The sequence below is a fragment of the Danio rerio genome, chromosome 1 (assembly GCF_049306965.1).
Source record: "Danio rerio strain Tuebingen ecotype United States chromosome 1, GRCz12tu, whole genome shotgun sequence".
In the NCBI taxonomy this organism is placed as follows: domain Eukaryota; kingdom Metazoa; phylum Chordata; class Actinopteri; order Cypriniformes; family Danionidae; genus Danio; species Danio rerio.
The window spans coordinates 29,208,258-29,226,288 of record NC_133176.1 but is presented as its reverse complement, the minus strand read 5'-3'; the positions used below and the strand labels follow the sequence as shown (position 1 = coordinate 29,226,288).

Below are 18,031 nucleotides of genomic sequence, written 5' to 3'. Positions count from 1 at the left end.
CTTCTTGTAGGGCCCCTTCAAGCTTTTTAGCAGTTCTGCTGCTCATGACGCCACTGTGCTGTCGTTTGCTGTCAGGTTTTCACATTTTGCTTCCTCTGGCATGTAACTAGCTGGATGCTGGTTGCTTGAGCTCCTAGCTACTGCAGGTGGGTCGTTCCTTGGTTGCTGTTAGGCTCCTTTTGGGCTGCTTGTGGAGAGTGGCTTGTCCCAGTGTGTCTCTGAGCATCCTGAGCCAAATCTTGCGGCTGGGCAACAGTAGCGTGCCTTTTAAAGTCAGCTCGGGATGAGATTCTGAGACAGGGTAGCTTGTAGGTGTTTGACAGTCTTTCAAATCAGTCTTTGTTTTAAACAGATTTTATGAGCTAAACTCTGCCTCTGTTGGGTGGTCAGGGCGTGGGGGCAGGGCATTGCCCGAGTGCGGACTAGCAGGCTTTTGAGAGAGAGATGATCTGGAAGGTGAACTCCTCCTCCGTCCGTGGCTCATTTCCTGTCTTGAAGTAGGGTTGGTGTAGTCGACTGCAGTATGCTTGTGAGGTCTCGTGGCTGTTCTGAGACCCATGGCGACCATCAGTCCTTACTTTGACACAGGTTCAGGTAAAACACTCTAGTAAGAGCTTTGCATCGGCTTGTAATCTGCTTTGATGGCACGGGTCTGTTGATTCAGGAAACTTCTTGCCTCCCGGCTCGAAGTAATTCTTGGCAGATATAATTTGTCACAGAGATTGGCACTTGGCCTCGTCTGTGTTAAAGTCAATGTCTTAGAATTAGGAGTGCGTCTCTTTGCCTCCAGCAGGGTTTGGGGTGAAAGATGGCATTTCCCTGGCCAGCTGGTTCGAGTCTTTGGTTGACAGATGATGTCTGTCGTGGGGGACCCCTTTGGAGGGAGTCCTGGCCTGTGTTGCTGACGGGCGTTGCTGGAATGCTGGCTGGCGGGGCAGTATGAGTTGGATTCACCCCCCTCTGCTGGTCTATCCAGTCTTGGCTTTTGGGGCTGACTGCGGCACTTCCCCTTTTGGGTAGTCACATGGGTTGTAGGAATGTGACAGTTCTGGGTGAACTCGGTCAAGTTCATGCTTAAAGTCTCTTGGTTGTGTTCCGTGTTGGAATTTTGCTCGGGCCCTCAGCCGTTGACTTTAGAGTCTTTGACCCGAGCTTCACTGTCTGTAGTTCTGCTCTTTACAATAGTGTTTCAGCTTGTAGCTTTACACTCAGTTCATCTTTGGCTTTCTCCTCTCATCGTTCCTTGTGTGCGTTGTCCGCTTGTAGCTCCATCGGGGCGCACTGTAGTCCGTCCATTTGCTCCAGAAGTTCGGCGTCCTTTTCCCTCGTCGTCTTGCAGGCATCCTGGGCTCGATGCTCCAGCTCGTTGAGACCCTTTCCTATGGATCTGGCCTGTGCAAGGGTGAGGTGTGTCAGGACCCTGCAGAGTTGAGTCTGGGCTTGGCTGTCATGGCTCCGGGCTAGGTCGTTCGCCCTCAGCGGATGAACGCAGACGTCCAGCTGTTCTGTTTTTTATTAACCATATATTAGAGGAATTATTATTTCCATATATTATAACATATATTGTATAAATATTATTGTCACTATAAGCCTACATCATGCTGACGATCAAAAATACAATGTCATGATATCTCATGCGATTGTCTTCTGACCGAGTGCATCTTAAAATACATGACTGACACTCTTCATAGAAATTGAGAAGCAGACACTCTTTATAATTTGTAAAATAAACACTTCCAGGTTCAGGAAACAGCAGGAGGAAGTTGCCGCGGCCGTGGTGCAGATTAAAAGTTAAAAAAGTATGTTTATATGGACAGATAGGTAACTAGAAAGAATAGACAGGAATATATTGATCTGTGCCCCGCTCCAGAGTGTAGACGTGAAAGTCTGCTCTCCCGCGGGGCGGACACACGCGTGAAAAACAGGCGTGACCCTCGGCTATTTTGACAAATACACACCTAGGTTACACAGAGCCCAACATGGAAGGTTGTGATTGGGTCAGCCCAATATCAATAAAGAAAAGAACCAATGGGCTGCAGATTATGTCACACAGCCGGTCTGTCTGGAAAAGAAACAGTACTTTCAGAGCGTGACAGCTCACACAGCACCGTCAATCACTGAGGCAAAAAAACATGACAGTCTGCTGAGTGTTTTATGGGCCGATCAGATCATAAGAAGATGATCAGCCCGGCCCAAAAAGTAAGTCGAAACAGCGGAAAACTGCCCGGTGTCTGCCCCTGGCCACAATAGGAAAAAATAATAATAAAAAAATGCGTTAATTGCGTTCGTATTTCAAATTAATCGCATGCGTTAATGCATTAATTTTGACAGCGCTAGTTTTAATCAACTTATAACAGCTAGGCAGGGGAATCTGTGTTTCAGTGACATTTTCTTGTGAGGCAAACCATACAATTCATTTTTTATAAAAGGGGCACAGCTTAATCGCATAACTAAAAATACCTGGTCTTTAATGTGAAAAGGGCCACCTTTGACGAGAGTTCTTTGTCCGAACTTCTCTCTAGATGTTGGGGGCGCAGACTGGTTATACCTGCGGGTCACTTGAAAACCCGTTCAGCATTCTTGACCAATGATTTCAGGGCAAAGTTTGAGCGCGAAACCTTCCTTTGTCTCGGCTGCTCGTATGCAAATTTGAGTGTCCGCCCAAAGCATGCGGAGAGGCATTTAATGCAGGGAATTAAAGAATGTAAGCAGTGGTGATTATGATCATACTCTACGCATCATGTGTTGTAAAATGTCAGCAGAATCTCATCGGTACCAGACATGGACAGGTACATCAACAATGAAAGCACATCAAAAATACATCAACATAATTCCCACACTTACAATATTTATGCTCTAAAAAGGCCTAAAGCGGGGGTGTCAAACTCAATTCCTGGAGGGGTTGTACAAGTAGGAATGGTCAGAAATGAGATACAAAGTTTGCAAACATAACATTTTAGTTCTGTGCTGGTCCCTGGTTTCTCAGTCAATTTCTCTTTGGACTAGTGTCCTTGTGGGTGTGGGGATGTGTGTGTGTGTGTGTAAGAAAGGAATGTCTTTGAAGCTCCCGGCCTATCTCTCCAGTCTCTCTGGATAACGTAAGCTGTCGCGGATATCCAGACTTCTTGGAGCCAGGAGTCGTAAAACCCACGTAAGATACTCCGTGATAAAATCAACAAGTAATTTTATCTGTGGACTGTACACTACATTGGTCTGAGCTTGATACCACATTGTTTCTGTCTTTCCAGAACTCCCCTCAAGTTTTCCAAATGTTGGTCAAAGTCCTTGCTGAAAACGAGCACATCATCAAGGTAAGGAATGCAGATATCATCTCTCAACTCTCATAAACATCCTTCCCTGTACCTCTGGAAGGCTGCCGGTGCATTGCTGAGCCCGAAGGGTATCCGCACCCACTCGTACAACCCCCAGGGGGTGATGAAGGCTGTGTATGCTCTGCTGTCTTCACTCATGAAGCCTTGATGGTAGGCTTTTCCCTGGTCCAGTACAGTGAACCAGGAGTTCCCCCCTAGGTTTTCTAGAATCTCTTGTATTCGTGGAATAGGGTGTCGGTCAGGGTGTGTCTTCTCATTCAACAGCCTGTAGTCCACACATAACACACAGACGTAAGCTACCGTCCTTCTTGCGTACGCACACCACTGGCGAGGAATAGGAAGATGTGGATTTTTGTATCCAACCCTGACTAAGCAAAGTCGGTATGCGAGTCTTTACCTCATGATACAGAGGTCGTGGGATAGCGTTGTATGTTTTCCGGACTGGGATATCATCTTTCAAATGAATGTCCATCTTTAGGTCTTATATACATTGTATGTATACATTCAGTGTCCCAGTCATCTTTGGCAAACATCCCAGCATTTTCTCTTAGCAGCTGTTTGACACGTTCTTGTTGGTCTCCTGATAAGAGGCTGAGATCTACAGGAGGGTCCCACTCCTCACTTTCCGGAAATACATCTCTCAGTTAGTGTCTGTGGCGATAGAGATTCAGCCGAGGGCAGTGATTTTACTTCCATATGGTGTATAGCATCCAGTGCATGGAGCCACCCCAAGACTGTCCGTCCAGGGAGAATCACCTCCTCATCTGTGGTGTTTTCAACTATCACTGTGAGACTGTCACCATCCTCCAGAAGCCCCTGAATGACCTGTTTGTTGATCCTTATCCCTGTGGGCCAGGGCATTTCTGGATTGGGTTCTAACATTACTTGTGCCCCTAAGTCACCTGTCTTGTTCCCTCTTCTACAATTGACATTCACCCTCTCATGTCTAGGAAGGACCATGGGTTTTCGTCCCAGTCTTACTAAATGACGGGGATGATGGGGTTAAGCTCTAGAGATGAGCTCAATGTGCTGACAAGAAAACTAGAAGGAACCTGCTGGGTAGTGTTGGTTTGGACCACTTCTTCAATTTCGTTAAAACCAAGTATTGGTTTCTCCATTTTACTAGATGTAATGAGAACTGGCACAAGCAAACATTGTTTTTTATCTCCAGCCTCACTGTCTGCAGACATACAAAACTCTACCTCCATCCAGCCCTCATATGGAATGTTTTTTCCCGTTGGCTGCTGTCAGACTAAATTCACCTTCTTAAAGCAGCTCTTCAACTGGTCTCACCACTGCATCAGGTAAGTGTCTCTCCTTCCACTCTGAGCTCACTATTGACACTTGTGACCCCGTATCCCAGAGCACTAGACTGGCTGCTTTCTCTTGTTTGGCTGACCATGGCCCTCCAGGTGAGTGAGTTCCGGACAAACCTGCCATTATGTCTGAGATGACCTCAATCTTACTAGATGTTGCATTGTTTATTGTGCGTCTTCTACAACCTGCTGCCCAGTGCTCACTACTGCCACACTTATAACAATGTTCACACCTCCCTTCAGGGTTGGTTTACTCACATTGGGTACATTGTTTTCTGATTGCTTGTGCAGGTGAAGATTGTCTGCGGTTAAATCTCTGATTGTCACCTCTGACCATTTGCGGTTGTGATATCTGCGCAAGACTGGCTACTTGAGTAGTTAAGTTCTGGATTGCTTTACAGATCACTTTTTCCCTCGCATCTAATTTTTCCATCAGGATGTTGGGTTTTGGGGTCTTTTCTTTCTTTAAGTTTATACTTTTATCCTGATCAACATGTTTCTGTTCCCCCTCACAGACGATGGCAACTTTAACAGTCTTGGGCCGTGTGTTTGAAAATTTAGAGTTTCTTTCAAGCTCCAGACTGTACGACATATTCATTCACTACAGCTGCAATTCATCTTCCACCAGTAGGTTTTGAAGGTAGGGTTTTAAGTCTGCACATATGCTGCCATAATGAAGGCCTGTTAGGACTGTCTGCAAGAACTGATTTTGGATTAGTTCATGGTTGTCAGTTTTTACATTTTCAGATGCAGCCAGAATCCTCTGTCTGAGATCCATTACACGAACAAGAAACTGAATTGGTGTTTCTTTGGTGTCTTGCACTGCACATGTAAGGTAATGATACAGCTCTGTCGCATCCTTTTCTATGAAGTGTGCTCTAAGAATTTGTTTTAACACAGGCAGTGTTAGATCAGTTCTACTCTCCTTAGAGTAACTTCGCAAACTGACCCCTGGAATAATGGCTTGAATGACTCCCAGCTGGCAAAATTTAATTTGTACCTTTGGCCAGGCTCACCAATTTGTCCGGTAATTTTTAGTTCTTTTTTAAACACTGGATGTAAAATTTGAATATTTTCTCCTGATACGGGGCGATTTTGGATTTTTCTGTTTGTTTTAACATGCTCTGATTCTGTTGCAGTAATTCTCACTTGTTTTTCTGTTGTATTTCCACTTTCAGCCTCAGGGTGGGGCTCTAGGACAACTTTTCGGCGTAACGTGGCCTCGTCACTTGTTTTACGTTCAGTGTTGGATGTTTCCTCCACACCATCATTTTTCAAGCACTAAATTTTCTCTTTTGTGTCTAACAGTATAGACAATGCCTCATCTTCAAGCAAAACTATCTCATCTCCTTCCAAATACTGTACAATACGTCTCCTTAATGTGCAGGGCGTGTTTCTCTCTTGCTCCCCCTCACCAAGCTTTAGCATTTCACACTGTCTTCTCAGTTGTGAGGCAGATAACTCAAATAATTTACTTTCAATTTAATCCAGTGTAGCTTCCCAAACAGGCAACATTATGACTAGACTCTGGGAAGTCTCATATAACTCACTTAACTCATTTTACTTCGGCTGTTTTGCCGTTTTCTTTCGACGGCTCGCGGCTCTTCTTGCTGCACCCGCGGCTCGCGACTCACAGCTCTCTCTAGTGCAGCAGTCAGAGCTCCGTCCCTCGCGGCGATTTCTCTCCTTAAAATTCATCACAAACCGAGCAGAAACACCAGTTTTATGTTGCCCCCTTGAACAATGAACAGGACAGTCTTTTGATTTTCTGTAGATTTATTTGCCCCTGTCTTTTTTTCTCTGTTTTTCTGTGACGATTCGGGACTGAACAACAACGATTCATTTACGGTTTACTTAAAGACTGAATCACTTATCTGACTCTTCTTCTCTTATGAACACACAATGTCTCTTTTCTCACAGCGCCCTCAATGGTGCATGCATGCATCCCTGTACGCTGCTCTCTCCAACTTATTCAGATTTATATATAAACCACAAATAAAATAAAGGCATTGAAAACAAAAAAATAAAACATTTATAATCCTTTTGAGGCCATTACACCGTCAGACAGGTAAATACACTTTACATATAACTTAATGCATGCACTTGAATTTACACATGAAACAGTGTGTACAGAAAACACATTCAGGGCAAAATCAACAAGATTTGGTTTATAAAAGCCCAGTGTGAGCATCACATGGTCTTAGCTGTACAGGTAGGAATCTCAGAGTCTGTGGAGCCATGTCAGCATCAGTCCCTCTTTTCTGCTGTTGATTTCACATCTAGAAAAAAATAAGCAAGCTCATTACGGTCCCACTTTACATTAAGTGGCCTTAGTAACTATGTACCTACAGCCCAAATTACACATTTGGTACAGTGTACTTACATTGTACCTTCATGTTCTTACATTGTACTTACATTTAAAGTACACACAGGCTTAATATGTAGTTACAAAAGTGTACTTACATATATAGGCTAATTTGTAAGTACACATTTTATAAGTACATATTTGTAAGTACGTATTTGTAAGTACATTATTTTTAAGTACACGTTTGTAAGTACACAACATATTTGCTATTGCTATTTTTTTTTTCTTTTTGGCAAACATATTTTTTTTTACTTCTATTACACAACAAAGAATTATTGTTTATGGTTACCGCAAGGTGTGCAATATCCTTATTATTCAAAGATGCAACCAATGTTTGCAAAATACATACAGTTGTAAATGTTCATTCAGTTCATTCATTTAATTTATTTGTGTCAGGAAAGAGTCGTTTATTTATTTATGTTGTGGTGTGCACTTCACCTGTTGTAAATAATGCACATAAACTGCACCATCTATTCAGCAAAACGTTTTATTTGTAAACAGTAGTTAATATGCAAAAAATTAGAGGAAATAGCAATGAAAAATATATTTTATAGCATATATAATCTTTGTTTATGTTAGCAAAATGGTTCTCACTTATGTTGTACAGCATTAAATAATGTAAAAATACACATAACTTGATATTACAAATCTAGTAAATTCAATGGTCAACAGTAACTACGATTAATAAATTATGTCAACGTATTAGTTAACTCTTGTTAACTAAGTAAATTTTGTTGTAAAGGGTGGGACCATTTGGACACTCAGGAATATGTACTTAACTACTGTGTATACTACACTGAAAATACACTAAATCTGCCCTCAAAATACAGTGAGGAACCATTGTTGATACACAGGAACTATCGTGTACTTACACTGAAAATACACTAAATCAGCCCTCTTAAAATACAGTGAGGAACCATTGTTGATACACAGGAACTACCATGTACTTACATTGAAAAATGCAATAAATCTGCCCTCTTGAAATACAGTGAGAAACCATTGTTGATACACAGGAACTACCGTGTACTTACACTGAAAATACACTAAATTTGCCCTTTTAAGATACAGTGAGGAACCCTTGTTGATACACAGGAACAACCATGTACTTACACTGAAAATACACTAAATCTGCCCTTTTAAGATACAGTGAGGAACCCTTGTTGATACACAGGAACTACCGTGTACTTACACTGAAAATACAATAAATTTGCCCTTTTAAGGTACAGCGAGGAACCATTGTTGATACTCAGGAGCTACTGTGTACTTACACTGAAAATACACTAAATCCGCTCTCTTAAGATACATTGAGGAACCATTGTTGATACACAGGAACAATCATGTACTTACACTGAAAATACACTAAATTTGCCCTCTTAAAATACAGTGAGGAACCATTGTTGATACTCAGGAACGACCGTGTACTTACAATAAAAATACACAAAAAAAATACCCTCTTAAAATACAGTGCAGAACTTGTAGTCCAAGGAAATAATGTGATACTAAACTGAAAAAACAGGAAATATACATTTTAATACATAGAATTTACATGCTAAATTTACAAAGATGACATTAAAATTCGCATTCGTTTGTTATAGATAAGAAAGAATAAAGCACTCTGGATCTACATATATTTACCCAATTTCTTAGTAGTACAACTCTTTATGGTTGCAAATTAACAGATTTTGAAATGTTTCCTAATGTCACGAAACAGTTGAGCAAGTACTCCTGCTTTGTTTTGTTTGCCTAACCATTGATACCACTGAATACATTTCAAATGCTCTTTCAAGAGCTGTTTGCTTTTGTTGCCTCTTTGCTTGTTAACCTGTGACTTGATGCTTTGCCATGCACGTTCTATGTGCTGTGTATGGCAACCTTTGTATGGATTAACAAAGTTTTCTGAATGGTTCACAGTAAAATGCCTGTACCCATGTCTAGGAAGAGCCTGAGCATATGCTCTCCAACAGTCACTGAAAATGGTAGATCCTCTTCTTGCGTGCCTTCTGATAATGGGCACAAGAGTCTGTCTTGAGCGGTTTTTGACTATCTTTAAAACTGGCAAACGTCTTTGGCCCTTGATTTCCAGCATTCCAAACACCCAGCTGTTTCTTCTCCATGTAGAACGAAAACGACCACGGTTATACTAAAAACAAAACAACATTTTTTTAGATTATACACTGTTAGACCTTACCAGGGTTTTTTACAGTAGAATACTGGCAACACTGTTGCCAGCTACTCACTGTAAAAATTCGGTTACAGTAAGTAACTGGCAACAGTGTTGCCAGTTAATTACTGTAACTGAACCATTACAGTGAGTGGCTGGCAACAGTGTTGCCAGTTTTCTACTGTAACTGAACCATTACAGTGAGTGGCTGGCAACAGTGTTGCCAGTTTTCTACTGTAACTGAACCATTACAGTGAGTGGCTGGCAACAGTGTTGCCAGTTTTCTACTGTAACTGAACCATTACAGTGAGTGGCTGGCAACAGTGTTGCCAGTTATTTACTGTAACTGAACCAATACAGTGAGTAGCTGGCAACAGTGTTGCCAGTTAATTACTGTAATAGAGCAGCAGTGGTAACTAACTGGAAACTGTGTAGAGTTAATTACTGTATTGTAGTGTTACAAATCACAGCATTAAACTGCATACACATTAATAGTATGTCATATATAGTTATTGTAGTGTTAACATTTTTTCAGACAAATTAATTTTATTGTTTTGGCACCAAACAAATAAATAACAGAAAATGTTTAAAAAATTAAGAAATCAGCAGATATAAATATTGTTTTACATATTACAGGTCTGCACAGTAAGGCTGCGGTCACACTAACGTTTAAGCATGTAATATTCTACACTGCGAAGTGGAATTAAACAAAGCGAGTAGTGGAATTAAACAAAATAATTAGAAATTGAAAAAGCAAGCCAGAAAGGTCATGTTTTGATCTTTGATTGGTCTCAAGCAATCACATGATGTGATTTCGCATTCAGCGTTCTCCAAGCTTGAACTTTCCAATGCTGCGAATTGTGAAATTTGTCTCGTGAGCTATCATTCCAGGTCTGCAGTACTCAGATGCGTATGAATGGAAGTCTATAGGGAGAAAAGTGCAGTGTGACCGGGACTTTAAGCTGTAACTCTAATTAAACACACCTGATCAAACTAATTAAGGCTTGTTAGAATTCTATAGGTAATGTTGAAGCAGGGTGGGTTCTAAACTCTGCTGCGCTGCAGTTCTCCAGGAACTTGGGGTTTGACCCCATGGTATATAGCAGGGCTGCTCAATCCTGTTCCTGGAGATCTACGTTCCTGCAGATTTCAGTTGCTACCCATATCAAACACACCTGCCTGTAATTATCACGTGGTGTTCAGGTCCTAATTAATTGGTTTAGGTGTGTTTGATATGGATAGCAACTGAAATCTGCAGGAAGGTAGATCTCCAGGAACAGAATTAAGAACCCCTGGTATTAGCAATACTTTTAAAGCAACTGCCAACATTTATCACAATCACATATCCAATAAACACACACACACAAAGTGCTGCAGTGAAATGTGTTACTCTCTCCTCAATGCTGACCATGCAAAAAAAAAAAAAAAACTGAACAGCAAAAAACACAAAATAAATATTTTAAATTTTAAAGTTTTAAATAATTAAAAACTGTGTCAAATCTCAATAAAAAGTTCAAAATAATTGTAGAAAACAAAAATAAAGTTGGCAACACTGAAAAACCAAAGGATAAAATCTTTTACTATTATAATTATCTCATGACAACAAACTAGGTGGAAACAGCTCGGAAAAATACTTAGCAACAAACTCACAACCTGGGACTGGACAGGGGAGCTTTTGTGTGTGGATGGATATGTGTATCATGTTTTTGTGATTCCCTGTGATGATGTGCACATGTTACCTTACTGAGATGATGGAATTTAATTTTGGCTTAGTTGCCAGAAAGATACACACAACTGTTAGCATCTGTGCATTATGGCAGTGTGCAATATCCAATCAATACATATACTGTACTTAAAAGTTATGTAAGAAGTTATATGAGGAGAGGCTAACTAGCTAACAATGTAGCTTTCAAGTACACAGTTCAAGATAACAACAGTATAACTTAAAACACAGCCTTATTTTAGAAACCCTCAAAAACATTTGAACACATTTTACTTACTCATTGTAGATTCTTATTTAAAACCTAAAACATAACAGACTCTACATCTGAATTGATGGACATAGCATAGAGCACACTCAGCAGTAAACAAATCAAACACCTGGCTCCCTTAAAGGGCCGGCATTTTCTGAAAACTCTTTCTAACACCTTTGTGTTTAGAATAAGACGGACAGCCTGTGGGAGTGTGTGGTGATGCCTAAATCATTGTTTTTTACAGTTATTTACTACACAATCTACAGAGTAACAGTGCAGTTATACTAATTAAACACACCTGGGGCCTGTTTCAGAAAGGAGGTTAACTGAAAACTCAGAGTATTTTAACCCTGAAATGAGAGAAACTCTGGGTTTTCCGTTTCAAAATGGCAGGTTTGTTAAACTCGAGAAAGCAGGGTAAGTCAAGCCTGTTTCTGAAAGAAAGGTAACTTTAACTCAGAGTCAGTTACTGTGGTAACTTAATCTGTGAATCTAACCTGGTCAGAAGCAGGTTTATTCTCTAAACTCTGAGTTTCTTTCTGTCTCCTCCCCTTTTTTAAAGATGAAGCGGTATTTCTCGCCTTAGCCTTACGTTTCCACCCACCTATTTTAATGCTCATTTTGGATACGTGCATAAAAACGATTGATAGAAACGTCATGATGCACATAACTTTTTAAAATGTGCATAAAAAACGCGCATAACTGAGTAGGATAAACTTTTATTCGATAGAAAATGTGCGCATAAACTACGATGGAAACACTTTTACTGAACAAATTACAGTATGTACATTAAAAAAAAGATCATGATCATATGATAATGAAAATGTGTGTAAATGGAGGCTGAGAACACTGTAACATGTCTTAAATATTGTTTTAGTCATTCTAAAATGCCTTAACTGTTTCAGTATTAGTGTATATTATTAGTTACCTCCGAATGTCTGGTGCGTGTCAAGAGTCTCCGCATCTCATGGCTTCAGACGCCCCCACGTGTTCATTGTGTTTCAGCATTTTCTTCTGACATCGAGGCGCAAGTACATTAATTAGGCTAAATAAAGAATTAATTGACGCAGCTTCTTCTACCACAGTAAATTCTGTTTTTACTGTTGATATTTGGTGCCAGTTTAATCAGGAAGTGACGATTTTTTTCTCTTTGACTCGTTGGATGGAATTTAAATCTTTTATGCAATATTCCAGTTTTGCACATAAATTTATGTAATATTTTTGGATGAAAACATAGCTATTGCCTACATTTTAGTCACACACAGAAGAACTGTACTAGAATGGCTTATCCGTTTTTAATAAATAATTAAATTAAATTCACCTTCGACATGCACTGTAACTAGATTAATGGGATTATTATTCTTTCTAAAAATTATTTTTAGTCCTGCTTACCTTCTAAATGTTATATTAACCTATCACTTGATCAATAAAAAAGGCAGACACACAAGTGCACTGTTAAATCATTTAAAACTAATAAATGTATAAAAAAGTTTAGAAAAAAAATATTAACGTCACAAATTACATTACTTATTTTATTATACTTAAATATTTAAATACTTAAAAAGTGAAATTAGGCATTAACTTGAGCAGCTGTTTTCCCACGCTAACTGTCTCTTCTTCAATGATGGTTGCTTCTTTTCAAATATATACGCTCATATTTGCTATAACTTTGCATGAGAACATCAAGTTCAGCTGGAGAAAGAAATGGTAATCTCTTTTATAAGATATTGCCATAGTCACTCGTAATGTCTGCGCTCCATTGATAATGCCTTTTTAAAGTCACGGTGTGCGCGCTTAACTCTAAGTTGGTCTACTCGAAGTTGATTGACCCAACTCAGATCAGCTGTTCTGAAACCGAAAACTCTGAGTTTTTAATCTCTCGGTAAATCAACTCAGAGTTCAAGTTTAAACTTTGAGTTGTTTGAACCTCCTTACTGAAACAGGCCCCTGATCAAACTAAATCTAAAGGTAGTGTGTTGAAGCAGGGCTGGAACTAAATTCTGCTGGGCTGCGGCCCTTCAGGAGTTTGACATCCCTGGTACATAGCATATTTTCAAAGGAACTGCCTACATTTATCACAATCATGCACATATCATTGAAAAAAACAATAAAAAAAAAACTTCATCCAAAGCAAAAAATAAATAAATAAATAAATAATAATAATAATAAATAATCTGATCCACACGTTGTTCCAAACCTGTAGTAATAAAAATAAATAAATAAATAAAATAACCTGATTAATACATTTATTTAGGAAAGCCTTTATACTATACTGTTAATGCCACTTTTACCTACTTCATTTGAAGTTTTCCAGACAAATTAATTGAGTCTCTGCAAAAATGTATGTACGTGCTGTTTAAGATATTTTTTAAATAACACATTTTTACTAGTTATTTAGCAAAATACTAATATTCAGCTTAAAGTGCCATTTTAACGCTTAACTATATGCTAAACTAGGCAAATTAGATTAATTATATTAAAGTAAATAAAGTTATAAAATGATTGTGATAATTTGGTTGCTCTGTGTGAATATTTTTGCCTTTAAATGCATCTCGTCGATATCTTTACCTTTTAATTAGCTCTGTGACATTGACACATGATACTCAATGTTAAAAACATAAAAGGAACCAAAGAAAACACAAAGATGTCTGCAGAGAAATTTAGCTTATCATCAATGCATTGTCTCACTTTCTCCTCAATACTGACCATACACATACCAAAACTGAACAATATATATATATATATATATATATATATATATATATATATATATATATATATATATATATATATATATATATAGCAACATAAAGCATCAGAGTACATGGGGTAATAATGGTTGAGCAGTAATTTACCATTTATTATCACAGTAACTATCTGTAATGGATACATAAAGTAAATTACTGTAATTTATTCTTTGCACTACAAAATTTCATACAAATCCTGCTCCTTTTACAGTAAAATACTGTTTCCTTTTATTACAGCAAAACACTGGCTATTTTACAGTTATTTACTGCATAATCTACAGTAAGGGTTAACAGTGTAGGGTATACAGGAATCATGTTTTTATTAATATAATTTGAATACGTTGTAAGACCTTTTTAAGACTCTTTTCATACATTTTAAGACCTCGTCGCCACTTTAGATTTTAACCAGTAACATTGGTGAAATTTTATGTTGAAGTATATTTACTGAATACTAACTTTTTAAAAGCCCATCTAACAAATCTTGTGACAGCTCCTTATCAATTAAACATATTTTAAAAGGTTAGGAAACGAAGCACAAGATAATTATTTGAGATACTACCCCTTTGCAAATTTAAATATTAAGTAATAAAAATAATATAAAAAATACATGTATAATAAAAACATATGGCCTTGGAACTCAACAATCAAAACCTATTAATACTTTTTAAGGGCTTTAATTTTCTCTAAAATGATTTTAATATTTTTTAAGAATTCGCAGACATCCTGAATTAAGATGACTTAATCATTTAAAATGGATTAAGCCAAATATCAAGTATTTAATTAACTTATAAAACAATTAAATAATTTGTTTAATATATATTTATACAACAGGTCTGTCTGGTTCTTAAATCTGATCGACTGATAGCCATGTGATATTCTGCAATAACAGCATTTGTACTCCTTACTCTTCTGAAATTCTCTGCCCACGTACATCGACAAGGACACTTTACAGTTTGACAAATATTGCAGCTATTAGACAACATTTTGTACTTTTATGGTTTTTTTAGTCAAGGATGTAGTTATTTAGATTGCACCCATGCAGTTTATTTATAAGGATAGTGCCTATTTCAAAATATTTATAATTTATAATATAAGAGATTCTAAGTGCGTTGGCATCATTAGCCAAAGACGGTTGACGTTGTCTATCCACAAGATGGCGCCAGGAGCACATAAGCCCTTGCTTAGAAGATTAATAGAGTGATAACTACAGCTGATCAAATCATTATTAAACAGGTAAGTGATATTCTAAGTCGATCTCTCTCTTTTGAATAGATTACAACTATGCAGTTTATTTATAAGGACAGTGTCTATTTTAATACAGTTACTTTCCTATTCCCTTTTTCAAAAGTGTTATTCAGAGACCTCACCCCCGAACACCCCCTCCTTATCGCAAACAAAACAGCAGTCTGGTAGTGATTGTGCTGCTTTTTTTGGGGTTAATTATTGTGATATCTCGATTGCAACAGAAAAATACTGTAGACTGTAACACTGTAATAAAATATCTCTGTAGACAGAGGGCATTTCATGTTAAGTTCAGCCTTATAATCTTAAAATGTCAGCAAAATCACCTGTTTTGTCATCACTTTATACATTACGCATGAGAATCATTCAAACACTAGCTCTAAAGTGAGGTTGGTGACTTAGTAATGGCTTCTGCTGTTTTGACGTCAGCTGCAGATGTGAATGAATGGCGGAAGAAAGTAGTTCCTAATACAAAAGGGTTTTTAGACTTTCTGTGTTTGATTTTCTTTTTTTTATATAGACAATTGTGCCGTCGAACTGTTGTATAAACACAATATCACACTCATAGCAGTGCGATAAGGCTGTATATCAGCACTGGTGGGACACTAAAGCACGCCTCCCACCAGTGCTGATATACAGCCATATCGCACTGCCTATAAATCTGACTTCAACTGTATATTGACTTAAGTAAAAAAAAAAACTAAAATAAAATAAAAAATCTCTCCCTGTTTTAATTAACCTCATTTGTCCATGCTCCATTTACCTTTCTTTTATGCGCAAACTTAGACTCATCAATAGAAATAAACTTGCATCTTGATTTTCCACCCATTCTAAGCCCAGTTCTTCTTCTCAGTCTCTGTAGTGCAGCTACGCATATCTGAACAACATATAAGAGAAATATTAATTATTGACATTTATGAACTGACATGTTTAATTGCTTTGTTTCCAAATGCATTATTCTAAAGTATCAAACCTTCCTAATGGCATTTGTCATCCGGGAAAGTGTTCTTGAACTGCTAGCTATCTTATCCTTATCCACAAGGAGTTGGAGTCCTTGTGCAAATCTGAGAATAAAGAGCACATCACAAGTACTGCCTCTGTCTGCTCTAGGTTGTACAATTATTACAGACATATTACATCACTGTACAGATATATATATATATATATATATATATATATATATATATATATATATATATATATATATATAATTTATTTATAATAATATATAATTTTAATTTTATTTTTTTACCACTCACCGGTAAATAAATTCCAACCACTTAATGAGATGTACTCTGCTTTGGCTAAAAAGTGAACCTTTTCTCACTGATGATGAAACTTTGCGATGACCCTTTCTTCTGCACAACCTATAAAAAAAAAAAAACCAGTAAATCATAAAAACATACTAACAGCCAATCATGTATTTCCTATTTTAAGGCAATATTTCCTAAATATTATACAATCATTTTGTAATATGTAAGGTTCATGACCAAAAGGCTAAGATAAATATAAAAATAACACAACCAATATATTTGTCTGTAAATAAAATATATTATTTATTTTTATTCATCCCTTTGTAATACTGTAACGTTAACGTTACTGCATATTTATTCATGTGCTTGTAATACGTCTCAAAAAAAGTTTGTCATCTGATTTTTATCTGTGTTTTTTTTATTTATTTGTATGTATATTATGTGTGTGTTTTGTATGAAGCATTGCCACAATAAATACAAATTAAAGACCTATTATAAGATTTGTATAAATATATACTATATATAGTAACATGGCACAATGTACAGTAACTTAGTACTCTACTTACCATATATAACCGTCGCTACTCTTGTAACTGGTCAGCTTCATTTCCTTTCTGCAAACGCGGCAGGTTGGTGCACCATGGAGCAGTCTCTTCTTGATAAACCATTTTATTAAACTTTTCTGATGATGAGATCCTCTTCTACAGCGATGTAAAAGGTGGTGTATTTGCTCAGATAAATTCATTTTAATCGCATCGTAAAACTGCATACATCTACTTTTCTAAATATATTTGAAATGCAGGAGTGAAATGCGGGAGCGAAACATCCAATCAGAGGTCTGCATTTGATGACGTATATACTTTCAGAGACGTGTTGCGCGCATGCGTGACTTACCTGGCGCCTGGGGGTCATAATTATTCGAATTTCAACGGCTGGCGACGACACATTGGAGGAATGGCAGATAAATAATTACGTCTTTAATATACGTATATGTATTATTGTCAAATGATGTACTTTGTTTCCACAGTATACGGAAATAGTGAAAAAAAAGACTTCATAACACTGATTCTAGAAACAGAATTTTAATTCTGAACACTTTCAGTTATGTTTCGGAAGAGGAAGACAAAAAGACTTCGCACTCTTGCAGTACATGCATTAGGTAACTTACAACAACACTATTATCGTACTGTAACATTAATGTTTCCTTGATTGTAACGTTAGCACATAAATTGACCCTTTTCACAAGACTGTTATGACGCGCTAACGGTCGTCATAAGCTGAAATCCTTGAAAGTTTTTAATACTTTGATTTCTAAAAAGAAACGTGTCATATTTGTGTCAAATTACAATTAAATGCAAGGTTTTTCTAATGCAGTGTCTATGAGGTTGAAAGTAAATTGTTTTCTCTTTATCTGAAAGTCTTGATAACACCATTGTGGAGTATTTAGTGTATTATTTCAGCAAATAGGACTGTAAAAAGATTCATTGTTGCCATAGTCTTTCATCATTTACTGGCTTATCTACAGATATAAATGCCGTTGTCACAGATGAGGACAGAGAGGTAACATTCTCCAAGCAGTCAGTGGACTGTGAAAACAAACCAGGTACATATGATATTTTGGGACATTTCTAAATTCTAATGT

The 18,031-nt window shown here is 37.7% G+C and overlaps 1 protein-coding gene across 1 annotated transcript; it reads right to left on the bottom strand.

Moving 5' to 3' along the window:
* Nucleotides 1-7,244: 7,244 nt before the first annotated feature.
* LOC137490011 (uncharacterized) lies at nucleotides 7,245-17,301 on the bottom strand. The gene is made up of 6 exons (XM_073951919.1): nucleotides 17,284-17,301; nucleotides 16,956-17,071; nucleotides 16,396-16,503; nucleotides 16,110-16,200; nucleotides 15,900-16,013; nucleotides 7,245-9,153 (listed from the first exon to the last, which is right to left on the bottom strand). The coding sequence occupies exons 1-6, from the start codon at nucleotides 17,299-17,301 to the stop codon at nucleotides 8,686-8,688; spliced, it is 915 nt and encodes a 304-aa protein (XP_073808020.1). The 3' UTR covers nucleotides 7,245-8,685.
* Between the last annotated feature and the right edge of the window lie 730 nt (nucleotides 17,302-18,031).